At 41.1% G+C, this 22,802-nt stretch overlaps 1 protein-coding gene and 1 long non-coding RNA gene across 2 annotated transcripts in view; one reads left to right on the top strand and one right to left on the bottom strand.

Moving 5' to 3' along the window:
• LOC106112663 (uncharacterized) overlaps window positions 1-22,802 on the top strand; it is an 87,760-nt gene that overhangs the window by 12,119 nt on the left and 52,839 nt on the right. The window lies entirely within an intron of this gene.
• Window positions 1,327-22,799, bottom strand: LOC101914351 (protein-glutamine gamma-glutamyltransferase 6-like). The gene is made up of 12 exons (XM_027790137.2): window positions 18,453-22,799; window positions 17,391-17,630; window positions 16,766-16,884; window positions 15,450-15,578; window positions 14,057-14,234; window positions 13,082-13,217; window positions 11,394-11,497; window positions 8,366-8,608; window positions 7,342-7,686; window positions 6,188-6,345; window positions 4,352-4,485; window positions 1,327-3,172 (listed from the first exon to the last, which is right to left on the bottom strand). The coding sequence occupies exons 1-12, from the start codon at window positions 18,679-18,681 to the stop codon at window positions 3,019-3,021; spliced, it is 2,169 nt and encodes a 722-aa protein (XP_027645938.1). The 5' UTR covers window positions 18,682-22,799; the 3' UTR covers window positions 1,327-3,018.

Here is a 22,802-nt window from a genome sequence, read left to right as displayed (position 1 = left end):
AGGCTAGTGGAGGATTGTATGTCTTGACTTTCTAAGACCCTGGAAGACTTAATTGATAGGTGAAAAGCTACCTATTTCCCTCTCCTTTGTCTGGAGAAATCTGGATTCCTCTGTGTGTATGTGTGTGTTTCCTTTTGAATCTTCATTCCAGTCTCTCTGGGCTGACTAGTTCTGACAAGCTTCCACATCACTTTTAAGTATATGTGTGGGTGGCAAAATACTGTAATTGATGTAATAAAATAGGAGTTTACATGTTTTGAAGATTCTGTTGGCTTTAAATCAAAGAAATTTAAATGAGACCTCAGTTTAATCTGTGTCACCGAGTTGGTTTGTGACCATGAAACATTCCTTCTAGGGGAAGTTGGGACTGCATTGCTGGGCAGTACTAGGTGTTGTCAGGAGGAAGAGGTCAAATTGTCTCTTAGGAACATTCACATCTTTGCTATTTTGGCTTAACTCTGCAAGGAATAAATGGGCACAGTGCTGGGATTTAGATCCGTGTGGCATAATGCCTTCCTCATGGAGGAGGAGGAAGATCTACTTTAAGCAGCTTTGTGGAATGAGGATGTGTGACTGTTAATTGTGAATTTTCATACATCCTTCTGATTATGCTGTCCTGAGCCTTTTCTTCCCATCCTATGCTTTCTGAGCATTTTTGGAAATGTTGCAAAGTATCTGCCTTTGCAAACAGAAAAATCAGGGGTTTTTTTCCTGTCTGCTTTATGATACCTGCATGAAAGGAAACAAGTGGAACTTCCTTTAACGTAAGTTAGGACAGTAGATACAGTGGTTTTGTAAGACACAGATAAAGAGCTGGGTGAAGTGTATGGCAGCAGGCGTGGGCAAGTAACAATCTTTAAGGTAGTGCCAGCACAAAACAAAACCCAAAAAACATTATAGGCTGCTTTTTCTCAACTAGTCTTGTAGGCAAGTTTGGCCAGTCCTCCCAGTAGTACAGTGACAAGTTTCTGACCTGGAGCAAAGTAAAACCACCCAACCTTTCGCCCAGCCCCCATTCCAATTTTATCAAAATGTATAATGCCAAAATAATTAGGAACAATGCATTGGCTGTTTGCCTGTGTTAGTTATAGCTTCTGATTGTTACTACTGCCTGTTAGTCCTAGAATAGATTCAGACTAGTAGGGGATGAGATGCACAGCCAGAGAGCATTGTAAAGTGAGTCCCCTCACGTGTTAATTTTCTCTGTGGGAAATTGCTCGTGTTTATGCTTAGTAAAGCCTTTGTAAATACTCCAAGGCAGTTGCTGCAGTTCCTTGTGAAGAAGATACAGTTTGGGGTCCTTTGCTGTGGGCCAGTATGGAAGCTCAGTCTTTTTTTCCTGCAGTAAGTCTTCCAAATTGGCACCTTTGTCTTGTCCATAGTTTGTGTTTAAAATGCAGTTTTATATATTGCGCATATATATATATATATGCAAATAAAAAAAAAAAACGTAACAGTCAGCCTCAGAGTTACATTTAAGTCCGGAAAGCTCTTAGCTGTGCTTAAGTTAGAAAAGTTATAATAGAAAGTATTTAGATAATTTCTATAAACAGAACAGTATAGGTATCAGTTTTGGCTTTGTCTGGAACTGTTTCTGGAGCTACTTCATGAAACTGAGAACCTAAGATGGCAATGTATTGAGAAATTTACTTATTCATTACATCAGCTGCATTTTTTTCTCTCTTTCTGTTTAATGGGAACAGGAACCAGTTTTTCCTCTCCTGTAAACTCTTTTTAAAACTAACTTCTTTTTTCTTCTTTTTTTCTGAGTTATTGGGAGCTGCTCTGGCATTTGTGGCTCCACCACTGCATAGGGCTATTTGCAGCCATGTTCTTTTAGAGTCAGGGAAGCCAAATGCATTTTGTTTAGATGAAGGCAGAATGATTTGAGTTCAACATTCTCTGTTCCTGTGAATTGTTAAAATTTCTCATGTCCTAAAGATCTAACCACGTCTAAAAGTTCTTTATATTTTCCCTTTAGTGCTCATTAAAAAAAGAGTCAACTGGGGCAAAGACTTTTTTTGCTGCATCTTTTAAAAGAATGCTGTGTATATCCGTGCAACTACATAAATAATGTATCTCTAAAGATTACACTGTGTTAAATAAAACTAGGAGTGCTACTTTTGCATATGTGATTGATAGAAGAAGGAGACGTTAGCAAATGGAAGTTTAAGACTTATGTTAGGAGCTATGTGTGTAAATAAATGTGTCTTAGTCCAGATGACAGGTCACCTATTTACTGTTTAATGATGTTCTCCTTCATTCCTGTTTTCAGGAACGGCTGTTCCAGCCTGTTACTATTTCAGATGCTCTAGTGTTTGCCACTCCTTGGTCCAGGATGTGTTTCTTTTGTCCTGTTACTGCCAGTCATTTCTTGGAAAATATTTCATTATTTATAATTTATCACATGATTAAGTCATTATTTGAATAGGGAAACTGCGAATTAAAGAGTATTGTTTATTGAATAGCTTCTCATTTTTCCAGTCATAAGAAGAGAGTTCTGTTGTAATGGTGCCATATCCTACTGCTGTATTTTTCTTCTACTAATTAGATGAAATCATAAATTTAATTCTAGAATTGATTTATGTCAGCTACTTGGATAGTATCTTGGCTGTTGCTGAATAAAACTTTAATTTGGTGAATATAATTAAATTATAATCAATGAAGCTTATGAAACCAGTGTTTTTTAATGATGTTCCTTGGAAATTTAGCTGCTGTCATGGCTACAGGCTCTGATGTGGAAAACCATCACACTTGATCCTCTCCTTCAAGTGAAATTATATAATCATTTCCACTAGTAATTCTATTCATGAAGGTCCATAAACCATGTTAGGGAATGAAGAAGATGACGCTGTCTTTACAGTATAGTATATAGTACCTTTTTATTAATTTCTATTCATATTACATCACTTTACTTTGGCTGAGTAGTCTGCATTCTGTGGTCCCAGTCATAATAATGTACGAACACTGCACCAACCTCATAAACAGAGACAAAACTGAATGGATGTACAGGTTATATCATTGCACAGGAGCCACATCAAGCATCACAAATCCCTTAATATCTGAAAAATGGATGCAAACCAAGTCCACCTGAAGCTGCCTGGTGCCACTTTTGTAGGGAATGATTTCAAATTGAACTGTTGAGCTCTCCATGGGGGCCATTCTTGCCACGCTAAAAGAGACAATACATTTGTAAGTTCAAGAAGCTGAAAAATTTGTGTGACATATTCTTCAGAGTCCTCAAATCTAAGACAGTATAGGAAGAGTCGGAGTAAGTGGCTGCTGTGTTTGTATGCTCCCGGCACAGGTGGGCATAACCTTCCATGTTCACACCCCCACAGCACTATCCCTGAAGAACTAATCAAGCTGTAATGAATGGGAGAATAGTTGCAGTTCTCAACCTGTGCTAGAGAACTAGGGTTTGTATCATGAGGGCAAAACGTATTGAGTGCCTGAGGAATAATCAGAAAGGTTATCTTTAGAAGAGCTCAATACAACTGTATGTATTACCCTCAACACTCACAACCTTTATAGTAATCTATATATGCCCATGTTGTATTTCTGTGTGGTTAATACAATTAATGGTTGATTTTATGTCCATAGTTAGAAATTACTCTTGCCTTTCCAACACAAGGAGAGTGATAGTAGCAGCAGGAAACAGTAAGGGAAAAAGGCCTCTGCTCTAAGGAGGTACTGAAGCTGAGCAATACTGATGCTGGTAAAGCAAGTTAAAAGTGCAAGGTCAGGATCTAGACCTGAATTTTGTATTCAATGTAAGTAAAACCTTAGTGTTTCACATCATTAGTCATCTTTTGCTATGTTTTTTTTGTTGTCCTCTCACAGTTTCTTAGTGCTAACTCCTCCAGCATAAATAGTTTGGAGACTTTAAAAATGTTTTTAGAATAATAACCATGGAGGAGATGGGAGAACAATTCTTACTGGTATGGTATCAGTGGACACGTTTTTAAAACATTTCATTACAGTATATGTCCTGGCTCTTCAGTAATTTAATATCTGAAGGGAGGAAGTTACCATCACTTTCTGTCTTACCCTTCAAGGTTTTACATTTTTGCCCTTCACATAATTCAGTCACTAACTACAGAACTCTGAGTTACACTGTCATTAAAAACAGACACCTCTCCACTCCCGGAGCATTCTGTAATTCAAAGCCTGACAAACGAGGTGTAAAAAACTCCCAGCTAGTATGTGTTGAGTACTGACATGATGGTATTTTGTCCAAGGTTGGTGCAAACAAAAGTAATGAGGTTGACAATCTTTTTAAAACCCCCACTTTTATTCCAGATTTCCCACCAAAGTGAATTGACTTATTAGCCAGATAGCATTTACATACTTGATTCTGAGTTGCTCTTTGATCAGGCCACTACCCTCTGCTCTCAGCACACAGTCTGTCACCACTTCAGACAGTGGGTTGGTGAATGTAACCTGCACATCAACAGCCTTGTGTACTACTGTTGGACCAAGGACCTACAGAGAGAAAACATTTTGCTCAGCCGTGTCATTAGTCTCACTTCTTTCTCATGGTTTTACATTCCCATTGCAAACCACTTACCCTCTTAGGATTTCCTGGATGGAAGGAGCCAGAAATTGATACATGTACATGTTTTGGGGCATCAGAGTTCAGGCTTGAATCAGCCATCCAGTGTGGCTGAGAAGGAGTAAAATACTGCAGTATCTACCATTTAGTCCTAACTTTTTAACTAGGTCAGTATATGGTATTATATATAACACAGTATATGATACTTACCAGAGTGAGAACAGAAGGAAAGTGTTAACTTGACATACATGGCTAACTACTTTAAAGCAGTTTAAGTCAAATTAGCTTAAGTTAGGCCAAATGAAAGGTTTAAGATTAGAAAACATTGGAGGTGTGAGATGGAGGTAAATTGTGGTGTCTCAGGAAAAAAAAGAAAAAAGAAAAAAAAAAGAAAGCCAAGTGGCAAATAAAGATATTCATTACCCTATTTTGGCAGAGATAAAGTGGAATCGGCATATTTGGTTATCCTTGTAGATAATATAATATTAGTTAACATAATGGAGAACTCCAGCACCCCAATTACATTTCTCTATTATTGGCTGTATGTTTATACAGAAGTTCAATCAACAGAAATATAAGCTGTTCTTGAAACTTAGTCACTGAATTGAAGTAATTTAATTCAGGTGCCTGCCCTATGTAAGTGACTTTCTTATTTGCGTGATACAGCACAGAAGGCTTTTTACAAAGTCTCACTGTAACTTGGTATTCAGAAATCACCAGACCTACAAAAATCCAAACTCTTTATTCCTGTGTATAACCTTGCTTTTCCTGTGTGCTACTGACAGTGTAAGTGTGGTTTGGGATAGCTTACCTAGTCTGGAGGCTCTGAAAGGCTGCAAATTACCGCGCTCCCTGCATGCTGTTTACAGTGCAGTAGGCAGATAGCATTTGATCCCATGTCTGATACAGCATGTGAATGGGCTGAACTGTCCAAAAAAAGTTAAGCTAGTTGATGTGGATGTGATGGGCCATGCAAACCCAGGATTGTCCCTGGGCACACATAGTGTGTGGTCTTCCCGGTAGACTAAGAATGGCTTTTTACCCATTGTACAGCATTTGCCAGAAGTCAGTCTTAATGAAAAAAAAAGCCTCCAGTTCTTATTTATTAATCATGTGAGGTGTTACAAGGTGAAAAATGCCACTTTCCCTGATAAGGTGGAACAGCTTCCTTGGGTATTAGTTATATTGAGCCTCACAGCCCCAGGCATTACCAGCTAATCAGTGAAGATGTCTTTGGTAAAAATCAGGCTTCCTAAATAAACTGGAAGAGAATGATCAGGCTTCCCTGACAAAAGTGGAGGCCTACATATGGACTAGATCTCTCTCTGTGTCTCTCTGGAGATATAATCTTACCTTGTAACCCTCATAACACTGAGAACTTCATCAGTGCCATGTCAGCAAGCACCGGCAAGAATACCATAGCACAGCTATGCCTTGGAAAGGTTTGCTTTTCCTTAGTGTATTTCATTTAACTTCTGTCGTATGACCTATTATTAGAGCAGCAAGATCAAATCACCCTCAGGCATGATTTCACTTCCCACACTCCTTCCCATGACAAGCAGATGGAATAAGGATTCCAGTTTCTTCTTCTGAACATGCCTCTCTATGGACACAAAGGGGATTAGTTTTTACCTTGATGGTGAGAAAAGGATCCTGAAGTACAATATCCTGCTCTACTAGAAGTGAGGCTCCCTGTTTGGTTTCACAGACAGCAGTCACTAGGATCTTCCTGTCATCCGTCAGAGAGTTTTTGTACTGGGAATAGGAGATCTTGAATGGAATCTCTTTCACTGGAATGGAAATAGAAACATAATTTCCCCATGTTCTTCTTTCTGTGTCTAAGTACCAGCTATCTGTATCTGTATTTTAAGGAGCAAGGATGCTATCACCCTGGGGCTGTCCATTTGTGGGTGTTAACAGCCAACAGACAGGAATGATGCTCATAGGTGGCTTCTGCTTACATACACATCAAACACTAAACGATCAGGCAGTTTGGCAGCTGAAACAGTTCTGAGGGTGGATAAGTGTGGCAACCCCTGCTAGTGTGTTTTTCATTTATCTGAAGCTGGGCATTTAATGCTCACAAAGAAGGCAGAATTGGAAAGGTGGGTTGGTTTAAATGCCCTTGCTGATGCAGCTGTTCAGCCTCTACCTTTAAACGGGTGCATGGTCAGGGTCTTTGTGCCAGTGAGGAAGGCAATGGATCTCAGTACATTGAGAAAAAATGATCATCTACCGCTGGAATGGTGGAAGGAGTACTGATGTGTTGTGTATTAGCTTGAGAGGGTAGTTACATTCATTTGTGCTGCACGTCTCATTTTTCAGCACTGTCCCTACAAAAGCAGGGCAGAGGCCACTACCTGCAAGTAGTGTAGCTCTTACTGCAGTCTGTAGGTGCTGTCCTACTGCTGCAAAAGACATAGGCTTATGTTTCCCCATGTAATCTGTCTTTATTCTTTGCTTATGGGGAGCTGGTAGCTGAGTCGTCTCTGGTGTATGTCTCTTAGTTGTTCTTTTTTAGCAAAAAATGTCATAATGTAGAACTAACAGTGGCTGTGCTGTGTCAGACAAAAGGTCACCCAGCTCAGTATCCTTTCTGACAGTGCCCAAAAACAAATGCTTAAGGCAGGGCAAATATATATCTGTCTCTATTCCCCTGAATAGCCTTAACCCCCAACCCAACTGTTTGCAGGTCATGCATTTCTTGAGCCATTCATTATTTCTATGTGATTTGGCCACAAACCAAAGCTATGTCTTCTCCTAAACTGTATTAAAATTAAAATTACCTTCTTTGGATCCAAGTTTAATAGACCTAGACAAGTGCAAAATCTCTGCTTTTGGTTTTCTTGTGTAGAGAATGGCTGAAGCCCTCAGTTTAACCTTTATGGTCTTGAAATCGGAGAGCAAGTTCCTGAGTGCAAAGGTGAGGAGGATATCCTGGCCAATTACAGGAGATGCATCAAGGATCACCTTCCCTGAGATGCTGGGTTTTTGTGCAGGCTGTGTCGTATTTTGCCTCTGTGCTACTGAAGGTCGTCTTCTAGATCTTCTCATTTTGGCCTTTTTTCCAGTGCTTCTCACACCAAGCAGCTTCAGTGCTTTTTTATACACCTGCCTTTCTTTCAAGGATCCTGCTTTGAAAGATAACACAGTCAGAGGTCTCATGCGTGCTGGTTATAGTGCAGTGGAGCTGTAAATGCTCTCAGTAAATACAGTTTAGGAGAGTTGAGGAGGGCAAAGATACACGTGAGGAGAAAGTGAGGTCTAACCTAAATGTTAATTATGGCAGAAAAGCAAATGAATATACATGGCCATGAAGGCTGGAAAGTAAAACCTGCCTGTCAGCTTTAGCTGCCTGTTCATGGGTGCCTCTTAGAAATTGTGAGCAGAGGAAAGATAACTGCTGGGAGAGCTCAGTTCTGCATAAGCTGGGGCAATTCCCATCTCCTCTGAAATTATGAAGGGCGATAAAATCCATTTACAGAAACCCTCCCCAAACAACTCTCCAGAATGGCTTATGCTGCACGTTGTAAGAGAAATATTCTTAGCAGCTGATCAGAACAGCTGGGACAGAATATTTTACAATTTACAAGTATCTTTGACTTTGTGGTGAATGCATTAGTATTTCATCAGGGGCCGCAAAGGCCATATTGAATCACTATCAGCTGATGATGAGTCCTAAAACTTTGAAAATTCACAATTACTTTGCTCCAGAAGTAAAGAAGTTAACTCAGTGCTTGATCCAACAAAGGCCTAAATTCTTTTCACTTCTGACCATCAGTGCTGAGACAACTGTAATAAAGAATTTACCTTCTGGATATTTGTAATTAGCAGTGACATCCACACGGGAATTGGAGCCCACTGCTTTGGTGCTGATAAATTTTCCAATCTTCCTAGTATCAGAATAAATTCTCTCTTTTCTTTTGTTGCTATAGTGAATCCAAGTAACATAGTCAGCATTCACTGCTGCAAACACAAATGAGCTGTCATAATCCAGGTTCACATCCCCTTCCTTAATGGCTTTGGTGGAGGCAGGGCCACACTGATATATGCCTATATTAGAGAAAGGGAGAAGTTAAATGACCACCTGTTGCGAAAGAATGCAAATCCTCATGCTGACAGCAAGAGGGAGAGGTAGTCACTCCGAAGACGTGTTTGGATAAAGTGCGTTGTTTCTATATCAGCGCATTATGGTAACAGCATGTCCAGAGAATCCACGAGCATTTTCTATCAAAAGGCAGGAGCAGACGGGAGGTTGTAAGGCTACTAAGGTGTAGGGAGAGCTAGCGCTTATTATGATGTGTGCTCTGTGAAATGTTCTAACCCTCCAAAGCTTGCAAGGCCGTATGCTAAGCTGACTAGTGAGAGGAGATGGTGGGAGTCAAGTCAGAAGTACAATCAGACTTAGGAGATGTGAGTCATCAATGCTGTATGTACATTGAGAAGAGCCAGGAAGCTAATTCTGATAAACTTAGTAGTGAGGAATGAGAAGCAGTTTATCTGGAGTTTGATGGGTTTTAAATTGCCAAATAAAGGATTTTTTTGACGGAGGTCATCAAACTAGATCAAGGAAGTTGTGTCAGTGTTGCCTGGCTGAACAGAGAGCTTTGGCTGGAACTCGGGGCAAACCCGAGCATTTACCACCTTTGGAAGAAGGGACAGGCAACTCTGGGGGACTATAAAGAAGTCACGAGGCTGTGCAGGGTGAAGATTAGAGAGGTGGAAGCCCAGCTGGAACTCAGGTTGGCCACTGCAGTAAGAGAGAACAAAAAATGTTTGTAGAAATGCATCATAAACAGAAGGAGGGCCAAGGATAATCTTCATCCTTTATTGGATGGGGCGGGGGGGAACACTGGCACAAAGGACGAGGAGGAGGCTGAGGTACTTCATGCTTTCTTTGCCTCCATGTTTAATAGTAAGGCCAGCTTCTCTCTCGGTACCCAGCCCCTGAGCTCGAAGACAGGGATGAGGAGCAGCAGAATAAAGTCCCCACAGTCCAGGAGGAAACAGTCAGTGACCTGCTGCTCCACTGAGACATCTATGGGACTGGATGGGATCCACCCGAGGTACTGAGGGAGTTGGCGGAGGAGCTCGCCAAGCTGCTCTCCATAATTTATCAACAGTCCTGGCTAAGTGGGGAGGTCCCAGAAGACTGGGGGTTATCCATCTACAAGAAGCGAAGGGAGGAGGATCTGGGGAACTACAGGCCTCTTAGCCTGACCTCAGTGCCAGGGAATGTTATTGAGCAGATCATCCTGAGCACCATCACATGGCATGTAAAGGACAGTCAGGGGATCAGGCCCAGCCAGTATGGGTTTATGAAAGGCAGGTCCTGCTTGACAAACCTGATCTCCTTCTATGTCAAGGTGACCTGCCTAGTGGATGAGGGAAAGGCTGTGGATGTTGTCTACCTGGGCCTTAGTAAAGCCTTTGACACCATCTCCCACAGCATCTCCTGGAGACACGGGCTGCTCATGGCTGGGATGGGTGTGCTCTACACTGGGTTAAAAGCTAGCTGGACGGCCAGGCCCAAAGCATGGTGGGGAATGGAGTCACATCCCACTGGTGGCCGGTCACAGGTGGTGTTCCCCAGGGCTCAGTGCTGAGGCCAGCCCTGTTTAATGTTTTTATTGACTATCTGGACAAGGGGATCGAGTGCACCCTCAGCAGCAGGCAACACCAGGTTGAGGGGAGTGTTGATCTTTCTGAGGGCAGGAAGGCTCTGCAGAGAGATCTGGACAGGCTGGACCAACAGGCCAAGACCAGCTGTATGAAGTTCAACAAGGCTTGATCCTGGGTCCTTCATTTGGGGCACAACAATCCCACGCAGCACTGCAGGCTTGGGGAGGAGTGGCTGGGAAGCTGCCCAGCAGGAGAGGACTGAGGGTGCTGCTAGACAGTCAGCTGGACATGAGCTGGAAGTGTGCCCAGGTGGCCAAGAAGGCCAATAGCATCCTGGCTTGTATCCAAAACAGTGTGGCCAGTGGGACCAGGGCAGTGATTGTCCCCCGTTACTTGGCACTGGTGAGGCCACACCTCGAATCCTGGGTTCAGTTTCGAACCCCTCACTGCAAGAAGGATGCAGACGTGCTGGAGTGTGTCCAGAGCCAGGCAATGGGGCTGGAGCACAAGTCTGATGGGGAGCAGCTGAGGGCACTAGGGGTCTTTAGTCCAGAGAGGAGGAGGCTCAGGGGGCACCTTACTGATCTCTAGAACAACCTGACAGGGGCTGTAAGCAGGGGGTGTCAGTCTCTTCTCCCAAGTAACAAGCAACAGGACAAGAGGAAATGGCCTCAAGTTGCTCCAGGGGAGGTTTATATTGGATATTAGGAAAATTTCTTCACTGAAGGGTGGTCAAGCATTGGAAAGGACTGCCCAGGGATGTGGTGGGATCACCACCCCTAGGAGTATTTAAAAAACACATAGATGTGGCACTTAGGGACATGGTTCGGTGGTGGACTTGGCAGTCCTGGGTTAATCATTCAACTTGATGATCTCAAAGATCTTTTCCAACCTAAATGACTCTCTGATTCTATGATTTATGAATCTGTGTAACGTTAGGAGCTAAGACAAGCAAGGGTGAGATAAGTGAACTTAAGATGTGCTATATTTCTGGAGGTAGAGGATCAGAAAAAGTAAGAATTTACATGCTGGTAGGCAATCCTGAGGCTGGCAGAAAAGCAGCCTACTGGAGACTGATGCGGGTATTGCTTTTCATGTGCACCTGAATCAATGCTACATCTGCTGGGAGTAGATAGAAGAAGGTTGTCCCGCAATTTCAGTAACAATCTTTAGGAATAACAGTGCCTACAGCTTTTTATATTTACAATAGTGTTACCTTTACTTGTTTCCTGGGGTGTTGCATCCAGAACCTGCCATCCATCATAAAAAGAGCCAAGATCTCTTCTAATGAACCAGCTTTCATTCCAGACATGGAAATTCCTGTAAGAGAGGCAGAATAGGGAATCGCTGATTCATACAGTTAATTTTATATTGAAAGATTTGATACATTTCTGGTGCAATGCAAGAAATAACGCTAGTTGAGTGAATGAAAACTGTGGAGAGACCAGCTGCTGACTCCTTTCTTGAGTACCTCTTTCCCCTTCTTTGCCAGCTTTTAATGTTCAGATGTCTGAGAAGTGTTGAGATCTTATGAAAAAAACGATGTTAGAAGGAAGATAAATTTATTGCAGAGTCAGGTATTCCAAAACAACATACTGTACAGTCCGAGGTCTCCTGTGCATGTAGTGCTATCTGTTGGTATTTAATTCACAGTTGCTTTCTAATGAAACAGAGCAAGGTCTTAAAAAGATTAGTCAGGATGAGTTTGGTACAATGCTCTGGGTGATGCTCTGCTTGTGTTGAGATAAGATAGAGACTGGCATGGCCTGTTCCATTCCACTGACAATGTTAAAGTAAAGGAATGTACTCTGAATAATTAGAAAAGATAAGGTGGGCACCTGAAGGAGATCAGGAGACCATGAGTCAGGAGATCACTGAACAAAGAAAGCTGAAAAGTTTAAGCAAGGAAGAAGATTGAGCGACCCCCAAGAGTGAGGCCAAAGAATGGAGCGGCCACCCAAAAATCCCCCCCAAAAGATGATTCTAGAAGACTCCACCTCAAGCTCCGGCTGAACCCCACCTATTATGAATATGATGATTAGATGTTGAAATCAAATGAATATGTATGTAAAGATGCTGCAACCTCTCATGTAAACTGTATAAATTACCTGATTTTTCACTGAAAACTTTGGAGCTAGTTTGTACGGTGCGAACTGGCTAGCTCCCCAATGTTGCATGAAATAAATACCTTTGCTGCTTAAAGACAAAATTGGTCTCTGAGCAGTTACTGTGTGCCGTTTTGGCATCACTACTTCGTCACCCTTGTCCCATTCAGTCCACATGGTAGGGTGTTTGGTGGCTGGAGCACTGATGCATGCAGTACAACACACATGTGCAGGCAGTGTGCAATTGTTTGTCAAAAGCACATTTTTAACAGCTTCTCTGAGGTGAGAGAAACAGCATGTTCTTCCTAAGGGGTGGAATGGAATTTTTTTCAGCTGCATTAAACATACTATCTTTACTTTACTAACCTTTCAGTATTGTGCAGGGGATCTATAAAGGTAATCATGAAAGACTGAGACAATCAACAGCGCGTAGCACAGAAGCTGGGTCTAAAACTTCTGGGCTTCTGCTCTAGGCATCAAGGGACAAGCTGATACAATTTTGGGGCAAGAGGTTAATCACAATTTAAACTTTTTTGGAAAAACGTAAACTTTCATACAGTAGAGACAAAATTAACAGTTATATTTTCAAATTATATGTTGAATAGCAGTGGTAAAAAGTATCTCCTCTGTTAATTCTTCAGAATGATGAAACTGACTCCATATTGCAACAGTCTGCTCTGTTGATTCTTTGGTATGGAGTTTTATATCACCAGGAGCATGAGGCTGGGATTACATTTCAGGAGCATGATCTTTTAATTAGAGAATATAATGGAAGAGATATTAAGAAAAAAATGTTTACCACACACTGTCTTCAGTGAAGTGCAGAGTCTTTCCAGAAATGTCAATGTACTTATCAATACTCAGATTTATATTCCTGTCATGGGCAGAGTTGAAGTTTGTAATAACACGAGTAGGTATTCCCAAGCATCTCAGAACTGCAATATAGAATACTATTAAAGTGCTGTAAACCTATTTTACAGATATTTAGAAAGTATTTTTTGTTTTTCTTGGCAAAGCAGGTAGTGTATATGTTTTCAGTGGGGAAACAAACCCTCAGAAACTTTCCTCTGAGATATGACGCAAGTCACGGTCCTTGTGCACAATTGCTTAGAAGACAGTTCCACTCACACAACACTCTTGGCTGCCATGTTCTTTTAACGATTAGTTAGATTCATCTATTTATTTTAATCTTTCATTCTTCATCCTGTTCTCTCTCCCATTTTCTCCCTATGTTTGTTTCTCTGTTACGTGCTTCTTTTTCCCTCTTCCTCTCAGACACACCTCTCGATTGCATTATTTTTCCTTTGTATTTTCCCCAAAGTGACTCTTGTCTCTCAGAGCAGCTCTGAATGTAAACTGCTAGGATGAAATGCTTTTCCTGACTTGCAGCTCCCTTTACAGGTCCTCAGAATTGTAATTTGGTTTTGTGTCAACAGTAGACAAGATAAAATGGTGGAAAAGTGGCATTGTGAGGACACTTACAAGACCACTGGTTTTCTTTGAATCCTAGCTTTGAAACAGGAAAGCTTGCTCTTTTCACGAGCCCAGCCTGGAAAACTGCCTTGCATTTTGTTTGATGACTCACAAACTGGGATGCAATATTGCAACCTATGGCTGTTTAAAATAGAAGAAAATCTTCATGCATGGAGAGTGTAGATTCTTCACTCTCTCTGTCAAAGCTGAAACAGCTTCAACAATAACATCAAAGAGTTAAACCCAAAGAAATTCTAGTAAGCTTCCTTTCTGATAGCATTCTTCATCCCTTCATGTGTACCTGTGCACATGACTCCTGCAAAGACCCAGCACTGGCCATACCGGACTGGTTTGTATCTCCCCCTGTACCACTTTCGAAGGATGGTCACGCTTCCACTCCACTGCAAGGGGTTGGTTCCTGAGCGGTACTTTCCATTCCACTTCCCTTCCACTACTCCTTTTTCATCATTGCTGTTAACCTGAAAGAGACTTTCTCATGAGAGAACTGAAATTTTTACAGAGAAAGGGAGAGCAGAAAATAGGCAGAAACGACCCTGTTTGTACCACTGTCTCATTGGCTGAGTGGTGGGACATAGTATTTGAATCTTAGATAGAATTTTGATTACTCAAGTGCAAGAGCTGGATCAAACCTAGATCAGGTTGTAGAGTCTGATGATTCAAAACTGCCTTGCTTTTCAGTACAGATGTTCCCAAACATACTGACTGCCAGCCTGTTTAAATTTTGTTTCATTGACTGATTTCACCTCCTTGTATGTCATGATACTGTTACGCTGTGTATTCAGTATTGGTTCACATTCTCAAGTGATTTCTATGGAAGCCTTGAGAAGTATGTATTTTCTCTGAATGTGCATTTGTTGCAAATGTGCATATAGTACATATAGCTTGCTCAAACTTGTTGGATGTGCTTGCATATATTTGTGCACATCTGTTTTAGAGGCCTGTGTCATGTATGGTTGTACATAAATTAGTTCTTTTTTCATAATTTCTTTTTCTTAATTATTTATACGTTTAGTAATTTTGTACATCTGAGTTATTTACTTCAGGTTGAAGCTGATACTGTCTAAAGTGAGTGCTGTCTAAAATGGTGAAAAGAATCACAGCTACAAAGGAGGAATCTCAGATAAGGAATGTGGTAAAGCATGTATTATTCATAAAATGGAAAACTTTTCAGTTGCCCAGTTGTGCATTTAGGTGTTTGTGAGGATGATGGGGTGTGAGACGATGTAACTATTTGTTGAAGGGAATGCATGCAGGCCCCACTGAACGAGTCCCCCTTAAGTGAAGAATACTAACTACACACATTAAATGGAGCTATACCAGCACTGGTCTTCCAAAATATTTCATGCTTCTCTTGGTGTTTGAAAAACTTAGCAAATGATTTCAGAATGGACACAAGCTTTCCAAATTAGTGAAAAGATCTAATGGACTGAAAATCTGTTAGGAAAATACATCTGAGATTCATTGCTCCCCAAAAGTTCTTGGAAACATTCCTTCAGTTATAATCAAGATTTTGGGAAGAATATAAATTAAATTTTTCGTGTGTTTTCCTTTGAGATTAATTCTCAATTTTACCTTAGTTAGCTACACCTATGCAACATTGAGGTATCACAATAAAGTACTGGGGGTTTTGTTAGTAGGTTCATTGTACAGCTGTAACTAATTGATCAATTTACCATAGCACTGATAACCCTGCTCACATAGACAGGATTGTTTCGGTTGGATACATCAAGAGCTGGATCTTGGCGGTGGTTCAGGCTTCGATCCAGTATAGCCAGAGAGATATCAAGAATATCCTCTTCAAACTGAAATCAAAACAAGCAATATGTTAAAGGATAATTTCATAAATAAACCCAAGGATAAACTCCCCCCTGCTTCCTTTCATCTAGCACAATAGGATCATGTTGGTAATACAGGCATCTTCTATACTGTTGAAGAAAATAGGGCCAAAAAGAAGGCATATGCAGTAGGCTGCTGACTCTCCATAGTATTTTAAGGACAGCATGTTTATGGGCATGGTTTGGGGCCATAGCTACCAGCATTCACAGAGACATTACATGGCCTGGTGGAAGGGACAAGACCACTCGAGGTCTGGTTCAGCAGGCTTTGCACCCTCCCACATCCTGCCGTGCCCCTGTGGGTGCCCTTCTGTTACGAAAACTTCACTGGTGGGCTGCCTTCACCTTATGTCAGATAATCTGAACTGAAAGAAACCCACAAAAATAATGATTGTGGATTAGGGTCACAGAGACACTGTGTTGGGCCCAGAGAATGCCAAAGTGCTATGCTGTATGGATATGGTCAGGCAGGGATGCTCCTTGACCTCTGGGACAGAAAGCAGATCTGGCCTTGTTTTATTTGTTAGTGTAAAAGTAGCCACAGTGATCCAGAGGGTTAATAGAAATGCCGTCTGTGGCATTGCTGATGCAGTTGTAAGGCAGGAAGTGGTCAGGAATGGCTTTGACTGGCCCAACAAGTTGCAGGATAGTCGCGTGGCTGCAGAGGGCTGTAGTTATGATGGTATTCGTAGTAGTTATGCATAGAATGCCAAACCCGATTTTCAAAAATTCCAACCTGAGTTGTTTCAGTTGAGTGGGATATTCTTTTAGTGTCTTCTGCCCCATTACTTAACCAACTGTGTTAATATTTAGCTGTAGTAGCCTCGCAATACCTAGAGGTTAATACTGGAATAGCTTCCTTTGCCCCTTACAACGGTCAAGAAACAAGCAGAATTTTGCCAGTTTGTGTAATAGGCAAAAGAAAACTAAAACTGTGCTTTGTTTCTTTTATTTCTGTATTAGAAGTGCCAGACAGGGGAAATGGTCCTGATGCTGTGGTAATGTATTGATGTGAGACATGTATCTGCAAGAAAATCACAGGTGAGAGAGGAATACTTGAACTCTTATACTATGAGATAATGATTCCCTTCCCTCCAGAGCCTATTTACCCAGTATTCTTACTTTCAAGTTCTGAAATAGGTGATGTTGTTTACCTGTCCGTAGTTCCAAGCTTCTTGTTGAATATATTTTTCCAGTCCCTGAAATATGATTCCACTGTCATTCAGGACGTACTCCTGTCGCTCCTTTGCATTAGCCATAAAGACATCATCATCTACAAGCAGAGTGAGACATGCTGGCTTAAAGGAAAGTTGTTTTGCTGTAATTGAAAATCTCACTTCAAGGGGAGTTCTAGGGAACAGCTCAGGCTGCCTATGAATCCAGGCTTAGGGCTCCCTGCTATACCTCTGTGATCATTTAGAGAGGGAATAAAATAAACACGAAGTTCCTTTGAGGGGAACGGACTATGCTCCTGCTCCTGTCCTTTCGCTAATCTCAGTATGTGTCTTATTGGTAGGTATTGCTTGGTTTACAACTGAATGCAATTATCTGAGGGAAAAAAGTTACAGAATAAGTATTTGGAATATTTCCTGCCTCCTATTTCTTATTGTACAAGCAAGAGGCTGGATCTTTGATGTACAGCAGCACTGAAGAAGGGGCAAAAACTTGGTCCTTGATGTTAAGCACAAAAAATATCTGTTTATAGCTGTGACTGTCAGGTACTGTGACACCCAGATTTCCTGTCTGAAACAAAGAGTTATTTGATACATCAAAACATACTTGGACACCAGGGATTGAAAAGTAGCACAAACTGGCCCAGGAGCGTTGAAGAGACCTTGTTCCCCGAAACAATTTGGAGTTTGAGTTTGTATCGTCCAATGACAGCATTGGCTGGGCTGGATATTGCGAGGTTCATGCAGCCAGGCTCACTGGGCTCCAGCACGGCGCTCCAGCCACTGGCACTCTCCTCAGAAAGGTTAAATACGACCTTGGTCTGCTGAGATTCTGTTGGAGATGGTCCTGCCAGAGGGAACAGGGACAGCAATTCTGAGTGACAGCTGTGGGTGACAAACTTGGGGTCAGTGATGATCTCAATTCCACATTTTTTTAATGACTTCATTGAAAGATTGTGGTTTATCAGATCAAATGCTTGTTCAACATAAACTAGCTGTGCTCCAGTCCATAGAATCGTACTGTGCAGCCCTCTGTATTACGTGCGTGGCCCAGCAAGTGTGCCCATAATCACTCTAGACAAGTGAGGAGGCAAGCCCTGGCAGTTCAAAAATATGTAGGGAGGATGGGCCACACATTTTAATACATGTTTCATTAGGAGTTAGTAGCTGCCTAGAGAATTCTTTGGAGAAGCCTTTTGGGAAGATGCAGGTAAGAGTCTCATGAATGGGGTCGTGTAGACTGTCCTAGCAATAGGGAACACATGGAGTTAATCAAGGGGAGTTTAAACAGGTGAAATAGAGAGTCAGGAGAGGAGATATATGGGGGATGATGTTCTGTGAGGTAGAGTTTCAAAATATTCAGGGACTGTGGAATGAAGATAACTTGCAGTGTAGCAGGTAGGTCCTTAGGAGCAGAGATGCAGGCTTGTTTTTAGAATGAGGATGGTCTGCACCTTTCTGTTAATTACTACCTTGACTGTCTATTGCATTAAGGTACAGATTGAACTTTAAAATAGGAGTTCCTAAGCCTAAAAGGACACTGAATCCTGAATGATACAGGAAAAAGCTTAACAATTCAGGAATGGACCATATGGAGCTGCCAGGCACTGGTGTTTCGGAGCTGAAGTGACTTGGATGCAAGGTGAGTGCTGTGCCATGGGGAAATTACCTGTGCTTGCAATAAAGCTGAGGTTGTCCCAAGCCTGCACTGTTGTTTGGAGGTTTAGAGTGATGTTGAAGGCCTGTCCTCTCCTCAAGATTGCTTCTGTGCTGCTGTAATCAGAGGTGTGGTGTGCAGCTTTATTCAGTTTGGGGTGCCAATTGACATTTTCTATTTTCAGGGCTAGAAAGACACAAGGCAAGTCAATTAAAAACACTCTTCCTTCAAACTTGTACATCTCTTCAGCTTGTCTATTGTAGTAATTTTATTATATTTATGTATAGCTGGAGTTACATGCTCTAGGAAAACAGAGAAATCCGTTGTTGTTAAAAATTGCAAAATAAACAACTTGGAGGAGCAGCTAAAATATTTTACCTTCAGGCATCTTTCAGAGACAGAAAGAACACCCATTTAGATAATTAATCTTTGATTCATCTTTCATTTTAAAAATAAATAAATAAAACCCCTATGGTATTTAGATTAAAGTTTGAAGAGACTGTTATGTTCCACCATGTTCCCGCTCTTTCTGTGGGGATCCCAGAATGCTTTACAGGTGTACAGAAAAAACTATTAAAACTCTCATGAGCAAGTGCATGCCTGATCCTGGGAACACTGTATGACAGATGATGGATAGAAGGCTAGTATCTTCATTGTCAAACTTGCCCATTATCTTCTCACCTTTCTTGTATCTCAGTTAATTTACAGTCTTTTTCTTGAAGCTGGGTGTTACTGCATGCTCTCTTGGAAAAAGATAACCAGCAGAGGATGAACAATGGGATTGAGTGGTATATCTTGAGGTGGTGCTATGGGTTGCTCTGCTGTATTATGATAGGTTCCTACTATTGAAAATGGCATACTGAAGCACAGCTTATGAAAGCTTTCAACATTTCTTTTTCCTCTATCAGTTAAACAACAACAACAAAGCAAAACAAAGTCTAAAAAAATAGAGATCCCTCTGTGGACACGTGTTTGAGAAGTGCTCTTCCCCAGTATGATGTTCCAGAGGAATTTCACTTGAAGATTTCCTACCACAACTAGAGCATGTTAACCCTTTGCAGACTAATAGTGCTGTAAGCAACACTTCCATCATTTCACTGAACTATGATACAGGTCTTGGATAGCACTACCTTGAGTCACTTAGAATGAGGTTGATTTCTGAGGGAGTCTGTGTGGTTCTACTATAGAAATAGAGGGGGTGGGGTTTGAGTTTTCTGCTGTTTGCAGCACAGAATTATATTCTGTGAAGTCTTGATGTCATAACTGTACTTTTATCATCTCTTTGGAAGAAATGTGAACGTACACATGCAGTTCTAAGGCTGCAGTAAGGGTCTGGAGCAAGTTGCTTTCCTGTAGTCTGTGAGCATAAACATGTTTCAGTGTTTCCAGTTAAGTGAAGGATCTTGTTTCAGATATGTCACCTGGAGAAAAATAAATTCCATTGGTAGGAGCGTGATGTTTGAGTCTCATAATGTAACATGTCTAGAAAGTTTCTCGCTTGCACCATCACTTTGTTTTCCTGACTTAAATATGTGTTACTGAAAAGGACCTACACAACACAGCATTCCTAACAGCAAGTCCTCTAACTTAAGAGTGAATTAGAATGTGTTTCTGAAGGACACTTGGGTTCAGAGTTTGAAAAGAAGTTAGCCTTGCAGCACTTTACCCATGTATATCCGACCACTGTGTATCCCGAACTGTGCAAGTTAAATGTCCAGGCTTATCAGGGCAGGGAGCATGCATGTCGTTACTTGTGCAGCAATAACTAAGAGCATTTTGGATGTCTGCAAATAAAAATGTAGCACATATAGGGCTTAATAGCAACTGAGCCACGGGTTTGATACTAGTGAGACTCTGACTTTTAAGGAGCTAAGCCTTCCAGAGTGGAGTGTCACAGGCGAAGCCAGATGTACAACAGAGTAAAAGGGGACACCTGGAGAAGTAGGAAAGAAAAAAAGCAGTGGCTAGCATTGGTTAGCTCTGAGAAGTTACTGCATCAATAGTTTGGTTTGCTCTGTGAAGCCTGTAGTTATGTAGGCATTTCTAGTGAATATGGGCGGGAGATCAGCAAAACCCAATTTATGTATCTGGGGCAAAAGCACAATAAAGCCTGATACCAGTCTTTTGTTAATGTGTACTTCAGATTTCTCCTTGTTTTCATCTTCACGATATCAATTTGAATCTTACAATTTCTTTTTCTGCTTTCAGTATCTCTGTGTTGGAAGAACATATTTGCAGTTATCTTGTCAATGTACAATTGGACAAACTTCTAAAAACTTGTTTGGATGTTTATCCTGTAATGGATAGACATTAGGAGCATGCTCATAAGCAAAACCCTACATTATCTGTGATCACCGCTGAAAATGCTGAGCGTTATGCATACAGGGTTCTTGCCTCTGACAGAAAACTGAAGCTATAACAGGAAAATTCTTAGGCTAAATTTTAGATAGACTCTCTATGTGCAGGTATATTATATGACACCTCTTTCAAACTAGAGATCTTTCCAGCCAGCAGGAGAGTGAGAGCAAGTACAATATAACACGTAGACACTGGGACTGCACTTTGACAAAGCAGCATGCAGGCTAACATAGCCACTCTGTAGGGAGCAAACACAGGTGCCCAGAGGCCATAAAGTGACCTGTCTGAGGCCAGACATCAGTTTGATATTAGGGAGAAATTAGAACCTGGGACTTCTGTGTGGCAGTTTGATGCCCAAATCACGAGCCAACAGTGTTGATTAGGTGGCTGCAAAAGCACTGTATAGAATAATTAATTAATATGATAGAAAAATATTTCCTTACTCTCTTTCTGTTACAGGAAAAAAGACTGTTCAAGAAGCATGATACTTTAAAAAAAGAAGAAAAAAAAAAAAAGAAAAAAAAAAGAAAATCAGTTCTCGTAGAATAACCCGTAAATGCATTTAACTTAAATAGGGCTAAATTTCCAAGAGAACAACTAGATATAATTTATCCTGTTTCCTCAGCAAGTGTCACTCATCTCTTTTGGAAAAATGATGTCTGGAGCAACCAGGCTGGTTTTAACTTACCTGCCATAAGGTTTCTTTCTTCTTTTCCACACTTGTGTGTAGTTCAGGTTATAGATTCAAAAGCATGCCAGAACACTCTGAATCCTCTTCCACCAGCATCAGTAACAAAAGTCTTAGGACTCTTCAGTACGTAAGCTAGAGTTTATACAAGCTGGGTGTGACCTGTGGTTGCTAGTTACTGCTTTTGTAGTAATGACCTATGTGAGCATCTACTTATGATTGCTTTAATTACACAATCTTGTATCCAATTATGCTTATTTAAAACTGGTGAATGGCTGAGGAAATATGATAAACAGTATTCTGGTATCTTAACTACTAAGAAAGGAAAACATCCCAAATTTGATCTAACAAAAGAAATACAGCCTTAAATAGACAGGAGAAACTTATTTTTGGGTGGTTTGTGTCTGTTTAGGTTTTTGGAGACTATGTACAGAGGGCAGGTATAGACAAATATACATATTGTATAATATGGACGTATGGGACATGCAGTGATCTAAGTAGATTTGTAGTGTTAGTCTTACTGTCACTCAGTAGCATAGTTTAAATCACTTTTTTTTTTCTTAAGGCATGTCTACCTGAAGATCTTTCACATCATTGCATATAATTTGTCCTTTCCTAGAAGCAGAATTGTGACGTTCCCATTATCTGTTCCTGACATGATTACCTATGATATGCATTTCTTATGTAAGAAGCAATAATGCCACTGAGAGGACATTGTTATGCGTTCACCTGTGCATCAGGGAGTCTTATTGAGTAAAGAGGAGTGTTTAGTGGCTGGCTCTCCTTTTAATAATTTTACATTATGGTTTGGCATTTGTAATACATGTGTGTAGTATCTCTGTAGTTGCTCAGCATGGCATCTTCAGTTGGGCTCTGGAGGAGGTCACAGAGCTGTTCTTCTGGTGTAAGCCCTGCCCACTCTAATTATAGATACTCTCCTGAAGCTCCCTTGTACTCTCTTCTCCCTCATCCAGTGTCACAACGTACCTAGAAACGTGCCCTGCCAATTTGTCCTGAGAGGACGTTGCATGCTGTTCTGAACTGTTGGTGGGCTGTGACAGAGGAGTGAAGGGCAAAGGGGTGATCCCTCGTATCACTCACCTCCATGTGTCTACATTGCACCTTTTTTTGTCTGTTGCTGTTTTCTGTTTTGTTTCCACATTGATAATAAGATTGCCAGCAATCAAAAAGGGAAATGAATTACCTGCAGCTTAAATTTATTTACGAAAAAGGAGTCTAAAGTTCTTCTTATGGTTTCTTGTGTAACTTTTTTGGTAAGAATTTGTGATCCTATCTGGATGCATCAGACTCTCTGA

This window comes from Falco peregrinus, chromosome 9 (assembly GCF_023634155.1).
Source record: "Falco peregrinus isolate bFalPer1 chromosome 9, bFalPer1.pri, whole genome shotgun sequence".
NCBI classification, from domain to species: Eukaryota; Metazoa; Chordata; class Aves; order Falconiformes; family Falconidae; genus Falco; species Falco peregrinus.
Note: the sequence above shows the minus strand (reverse complement) of the source record. Positions and strands in the feature narration are given on the sequence as shown.

What these genes read in the sequence shown, in the direction of transcription:
- LOC101914351 (XM_027790137.2), bottom strand. Translation starts at nt 18,681, where the DNA reads ATGTACAAGTTTGAAGGAAGAGTGTTTTTAATTGACTTGCCTTGTGTC. An exon ending in ACCCCAGGAAACAAGTAAAG is followed by an intron (nt 8,609 to 11,393) that starts GTAACACTATTG and finishes TCTCTAATATAG; the next exon opens with GCATATATCAGTGTGGCCCT. An exon ending in TAATTACAAATATCCAGAAG is followed by an intron (nt 7,687 to 8,365) that starts GTAAATTCTTTA and finishes CTTTCAAAGCAG; the next exon opens with GATCCTTGAAAGAAAGGCAG.